The sequence below is a fragment of the Mesoplodon bidens genome, assembly GCF_964165515.1.
Source record: "Mesoplodon bidens genome assembly, chromosome: 7".
NCBI classification, from domain to species: Eukaryota; Metazoa; Chordata; class Mammalia; order Artiodactyla; family Ziphiidae; genus Mesoplodon; species Mesoplodon bidens.
This window is the reverse complement of record NC_138164.1, coordinates 43,247,817-43,254,348: the sequence shown is the minus strand read 5'-3', so window position 1 is coordinate 43,254,348 and position 6,532 is coordinate 43,247,817. Positions and strand designations below refer to the sequence as shown.

The window sequence follows — 6,532 nt, the reverse complement described above, 5'->3', positions numbered from 1 at the left end:
GATGCGTTTAGCTTGTCATGAAAAGTATACATGGATTTGTGTTACTCCTTACAAGTACAATGACTGTATTTGGGAATGGGAAAAAGTAAAAATGCATCTGCTGAGTGTTTGGTCAGATAATAATATGAGTCTTGACCTTAAGAAATTAAATGCTGAAATTCAGGATATGCAAAATGCACATCTTGATGATATTTGGCAAGAAGATGTAATTAAAACTTTACTGGACCATTTAAAGTGGTTAAACCCTCAGTCGTGGATTACTGGAGGGTTGTCAGGATTTATTACCCTGGCCATAATTTGCCTATTTTTGATAATAATCTTCTCATGTCTGTTTCGTATCCTCATGCAACAATATACTACTCTCGGCACTACGCTTCATGGAATTATTTTGCAGCAAAAATTAAAAAATAAAAAAGGGGGAACTGAGGGAAACAGTCAGCCTTGAGATCAGGCTATGGACATGCCAGGCATGCCGCCGCTGCTCGAAGGGACTGTCCCTACTTGTTCCCTTCCTTGTTCCATTCCATGGGAGATAAATCACCAGGGCCCAGAAATCAAAAAGAATGTAAAATGAGACAAGCAAAGCTGTCTCCCCCTTGCACATGCAGGTTATTTTGGATGATTCTGGGTTTATGGGTTTTCTCCCAGGGAAGTTAACCTTGAGCCAAGACAGTCTATAGATAATGTAAACCACCATCTGGCAACCTTCCATTTCTAGTCTATATAATCTGCAACCGTAGCATAATAAAACTTGCCTTGCAACCATCAGTTGTCTTGGTCCTTCTGACCCCATTCGTCGGTGCTACTTCAGTTCCTTACCCCGTCCCTTCTGACCCTGGGCGGTGAAATCCTCTTTCTCCGGCTGGTCCGCGGCACATATGAATATATGTTTTTGTCTTGCTGTACTGCACATATGCTGTCTAGTAACAGATATTTTGTCTGCTAGTAGTGTTGTAGATTATGTCTTTCCAAAGCGCTGAGGCAGTGCACCTATTCTGTAGTTGCAGCTGATGCCTGAATGTATCCTAGCTGACAAATTATTGATTAATAAGAACTTGAATTTCTAAAGATTAGTACTGTTAACCAAAATCTGAGCAAGGAGTCTCAAATGTAATTCTTAGCCAGAATTACATGTTAATGAACCATTTAACAGTGTAAATCGAGGAACATCAGTGTAGGGATTTCTTTTCATTTATTTTTTACCTGTTTGAAATATCAGTTAAAGGTTGGCAGCTTGGTTGCAGACGAACGGCCGTTTGAAGTTCACCAAACTACTTAATGTGGAATAGGATAACAGACTTCCAACGCCCTCAAGGCTGTGACCTTGCAGCCATTTTACACAGCACATCATCATCCTATAGGGATGAACCTTTCCCTGGCCCGAAAAGTAGCCGCTCTGTTGAAGCTTTGCTTATTGGAACAGGCTTTTGTTTCCAGGTTACATGTCTGTGGAAGACTTAATTCTGAATAGAAATATAGATATTACTGGAAACTAATTGTTTTTCTATTATACTCTGCTTTATCAAAAAAGTAAAACATTTAAATTGTGCTACAAAAATTCAGATGTTGTCTTGCAATCTTTAAACAATAAATGAATGATTTGCCCTTAAAAAAAAGAATTAAGCAGTTAAGCTGTTGGTCCCACATCAGACAAATCATCCTTATACCTCCTGTCAATATTGTTAACAGAGACTGTTACTTTATGAATCCTTATGATCCCGTGATTCTTTCTTTCACGTTTCAGGGCACAGCAGGTGAGAGAGTGGATTTGTTAAACTGGGTGGGTTTATCCTTCTTTTATGCGTTCATTCAATTTTATGTTCATTTACTTACTATACACATATGGCAATAGAAGCTGCTAAAGCAATCATTGCTATTCTGCAAAACAACAAGGCACAGAAGCAGATGTCTTATTTCCGAGATTTCTCCCCCCAGGATTATTGTGATTAAAGATACCTTCCCGCAGTTTCCTGGAGAGGACAAGGGGCTACTCGCTGGAGGTTTTTTAATGACTTGGAGAAAGGCTCAAATATGCCCCCATTATGGTAATCCACCCCAGGGGCAAACCACACAAGAATATTATGAATTTATTTTATTTTTCTATCCTTGCAAAGGTAATACTCAGCTCATTAGAATATGAAAACTATACTGTCAAATTTCAGAATTACATGGATGAAGAAAATCACCAAAGTGGCATCATATCATGTGTGTTATAGTTGTATTGACTATATTAACTATGTTGTGTTAACAATGTATTGTATAACTATATATTGAAAAGGCAAAATGCTGTACCTTATTTCAGAGAAAATAATTATGTTGGCAAACCCCAAACTGTACATTGTAGACGGGTCCTAGGAAAAGAAGATTTAATTCATAGTGGACAAGAGGTTAGCTTCTGTTTTCAGCCATGTGCTATTTCAAGAATTAAACATCATGAATAATACAGGATATAAGAGGAATAGTCTAAAGACGGAAAAGCACATTTTGATTAGGAAAGAGAATTTAAGGCTTAAGTCTTTATTTTTTTTAAGGAAAACTGCCTTATTACTATGAGATAAGAAAATTGTTTCCTTCTTTTCTTCCTTGCTTTCTTCTTCTTCTTCTTTTCTTTAACCTTTTTTACTTTGGATATTTGGATATTTGACCTCTAAGCTGAGATGACTGGAAATGCCTCCTCTGGGCACTAAATGCTGACACCTCCTGATAAGAGGGAAGCTGCAAAGTAGAAGAATTGACGGTCAGTATGTTGATGTTGGTCTCAAGCACACTGATGTACATTTGTGTATTGGGGAAGGGGAGTGAAGCTTGAGAGTGGGCCAGTGGGGAGGGGTAAATATTTTGTGATGCTGTCTACCTATGGGCTTATAAAGTTTACAGCTGCATTAGGAGGACAAGCACTACCATTCGCATGAAAAGTAGGGCAGACGTCAGTTGCAAAAGCTTCTAGCCATACACATAGGGAAATACATAAATGATACACCTTATTGCATTCACCCATTCACCCTCCCCTGTTCACGCTAATTGGAAATTTCTATCCATTTCAGAGAAGTAACACAACTATCAATCATTTTCCCTGGCACGAATCTTCCAGGAGGAAGAAAATGGAACACGCCTAGCAGCAGAGCTCACGCACTAGCCCATGTGTCTTAGATTTAATATCTGATCACTAGCTGGATTGAAGCCAAGAGGTGGTTCACAAAGTTGCTGCATATTAGAATCACCTGGGGAACTCTGAGACCTCCCCGTGCCCAGGCTCCTCCCTAGACCTACTGAATCAAAATCTCTGGGGCTGGGACCCAGACACCAAAGTTTCTCTTAAAAGCTCTTTAGGGAAAGGGATATGGGAACAGATGTATATGTATAACTGATTCAGTTTGTTATAAAGCAGAAACTAATTAAAAAAATATTTAATACTAAAAAAAAAAAAGAGCTCTTTAGGTAATTCATACGAGCAGCAAAGCTTGAGAACCAGCCCAATAACGGGAACAAACGTATTTCACACAGATAAAGTGGGGCAATTCATATGTTAAAAGAACATGAATATATATATATATATATATATATATATATATATATATATATATATATATTTCTTTTTTTCTCTTTATTCTGTTTGTGTTTCAAATAGGCTTTTTTTTTCCTTCTGCAAAAAGCGTTATTGTTTCCATTTGGTCCAAGGCTTGGGAGAGTGCTCCAGGGCGGTTACAAAGCTGCCTAGTGGCTGCAGAGCTGGGCTTCGGGCAGAAGCTCTGATGCCAGAGGGGCTCCTCAGAGGCCGCTGGACTTCAGAGACTCCTGTTTGTGCTCGAGCGTGAGCCTTTCGAAAAGATACTCGCCCAGCACAGCCTGCGGACCAGCCAGCCTGCGGAGGTTGGTCAGGTGGTTGCCCATCTTCTTGATGAGTTTCAGCTGCTCCTCCAGGAAGCGGCTCTCCAGGAAGTCACAGAGGTGAGAGTCTGCGCGGGCAGGACCCAGGGCGCGCAGATCCGATAGTGCCTGGTTCAGGTTCTTCTCCCTAAGAATGGCGGCTTGCACAGTGTCCTGGGTTTTACCCCACTCATCTTGAGAAGGCTTCCGCGCATCCTGGAAGAGGGCGCGGCCGCAGCACTTGTTTTGCATTTTCAAGAGTCGCTGGGCGCCCTCACACTTCTCTTCAGCCAGTTGGCGAAAACTGTGGCCCCCATTGTCCAGAGTCCCACTGTTGCTGTGGAAATAGAAGCTTAGAGAGAGGTAAGTGTCCACAGATGCATGTTGAACAGGCGGTGGATGGCGGCCTCCACCTCGATGGAATAATTCTGACGAACCTGGGAACTCGTGGTTGATCAGTGATAAGGAGCTAAGCTCCAAAAACGGTGTTGGCCTGTCCTGGAGGCTGAGGATAGCTGAGTGGCTGATTCCAAAGGTTGCGACAGGAAGAAATGTTGGAGTGTGGTCGGGGGCTGGAGCAAGGAGCGTCCCTGGGTCTGTTCATTCCAAACACTGTTGAAGCCAAAGACAGATCTGCAGGACTGCCGAGTGCACTGCCTCAAATAGGCTTTGATATAAATGAACAAGAAGTCCAAGCAAGGACAAAACTTACCCTTCCCCCCACCAAAATAGCTGGTGATACTAGAATCTAGATCTGGGAAGGGCTTCTTCCATTACTTTAACATTCCAAGCCACTAGAGCAGTGGTTCTCAAAGTATGGTCACCTTGTAACCAAGCAGTACCCTATGGGGCCTTCCTAGGCCAGACCCATCCTCCATAGCCTCTGCTGTAGTTCCTCTCTGAAGTCCTCAGATAATAGTATCTCAGGCATATTTCTTGAGTTTTCAGATGCTAAAAACCACCACCCAGTGGAAGAAGTTAACTCTTTGATGATCATGAGCACACAGCCCCCAGACCTTCTGGCACCTAAGGATGGATAATGTTACCTGCCCTGTGGCCTCAACATCAGCCAGTCAGATGATTGTGCACGAGCTGATCACATTCCCTGGGACGTCCCTCCCTCACGTGGCCTTTAAAAATGCTTTGCTGGAATCCTTTGGAGATTTCAGGGTTTTTGGAACACGGGCCACCCCTCTCCTTGCTCGATCCTGCAATAAACCTTTCTCTGCCCCAGACTCCAACCTTTCGGTTTGTTTGGCCTCACTGTGCTTCAGACACACGAACGTGCATTCGGTAACAACCTGACCAGCTTTACCAGCGTCCCCTGATAATGTGTCAGATATTCAAGTTTTAGGGCCCTGTCCCAGCCCTATGGAATGAGCAACTCTAGTGGGGCTCAGTGATCTCTGTTATAACTGGCCCTCCAGATGATTTTTATTCACCTTAAAGTTTGAAAATATCTGCATTGTCAGCTGCCAAAGCGTCCACCAGCAGGTGAAGGGGAGAGATGCCTGGAAAAGATAGGGAGTAGCCAAGGCAAGTAGAGCAGCATTTGCCGTGGTAGTAATGGAGAATGCCTTTTCTCCACTGGTTGGCACAGACAAGTATCTGGGGGCAGTGGCAGGGTTATTTAGGATGCTTTACATTTCAATGTAGAGTGACCTCTGTCCTGGTTTGCCAGGGACTTCCCCTGTGTGAGCACTTAAAATCTCATCCTGGCAAACCCCTTAGCCCTGGATTTGAAGAACTTAGGAAATCACATGAAATTTAGGGGAAACATGATCTAGGTTTTGGGCAAGTCACAAGTGCTAATTAAAGCTAAGCAAGTATGGACAACATCTAGCCTTCTTTACCCCTTTGCAGGAAGGTAAATCTGATTGGGTAAAAGAACTTATTGTTAAGAAATCTTTGTAGAAACATCCCCTTCTGCTTAGTCCGCTGGTTCTCACTTCTGGCTAGACAATGGCATCGTCTGAGGAGATTTAAAATGATTTTATTGGTTTAGGATGACCAACTGTTGGTGTGAGGGTTTTTAAAAAGTGCTTCAGATGATTCTAATGTGCAGCCAAATTTAGGTGCCACTGCTTAAGCTTTTGAACCGCTGCTACATATTTTCACCTCATCTTCCTATGAGAATATCCAACTGTAGTTGGTTTGTTTTTTTTTCTTTTTCTTTTTTTAACTGTCTTATTATAAGATTTACTGTCTAAAATAAGATTGAATGTACAGAAAATCCTGCTAGTCCATCTGGTATAGCTGGATCCTTAGAATAATATTGTTAAGATATATACCATTTAAGTGTTGTGATTGGCCTTTTAAAAATGAACATATGCATTGAATTATTACCATCTGTTTTGAAGCTGTCATGTTGGGTAGCTATACCTCTAATCTGCTGCCATTGCTAAATATCTGGACACCTCTTATTAGGAATTGCTTTTAAACATCTTTCGGGGTTAAAACCAAGATTGCTGTATTATTTGTACTGGGACCACAAAAACCTCACAAAGATCCCCCGCTGTACTTTCTACCCCCATGTCTAACCCTTGGCAACTTCTAATCTGTTCTCCATCTCCACAGTTTTGTTATTTTAAGAATAATATGTAAATATCATAATGAATTACTTCATCTTCGGAGATTGGCTTTTTAAAATTTTTCCCTCGGCATC

At 41.7% G+C, this 6,532-nt stretch overlaps 2 protein-coding genes across 2 annotated transcripts in view; one reads left to right on the top strand and one right to left on the bottom strand.

Annotated features, from left to right (window-relative positions):
* Nucleotides 1-3,605: 3,605 nt before the first annotated feature.
* On the bottom strand, nucleotides 3,606-4,738 carry LOC308620773 (ferritin light chain-like; the record flags this gene model as incomplete). The annotated part of the gene is made up of 2 exons (XM_081240680.1): nucleotides 3,606-4,439; nucleotides 4,735-4,738. 2 exons carry the CDS (start codon nucleotides 4,736-4,738, stop codon nucleotides 3,769-3,771), a joined length of 675 nt encoding a protein of 224 aa, XP_081096806.1. The 3' UTR covers nucleotides 3,606-3,768.
* A 1,494-nt stretch (nucleotides 4,739-6,232) lies between these two features.
* LOC308620772 (uncharacterized protein) overlaps nucleotides 6,233-6,532 on the top strand; it is a gene marked incomplete at its 5' end in the record, with an annotated part of 72,520 nt that continues 72,220 nt past the window's right edge. Inside the window, one exon of the mRNA XM_081240679.1 lies at nucleotides 6,233-6,239. Coding sequence (XP_081096805.1) covers nucleotides 6,233-6,239 — 7 coding nt within the window. The remainder of the gene's footprint in view (nucleotides 6,240-6,532) is intronic.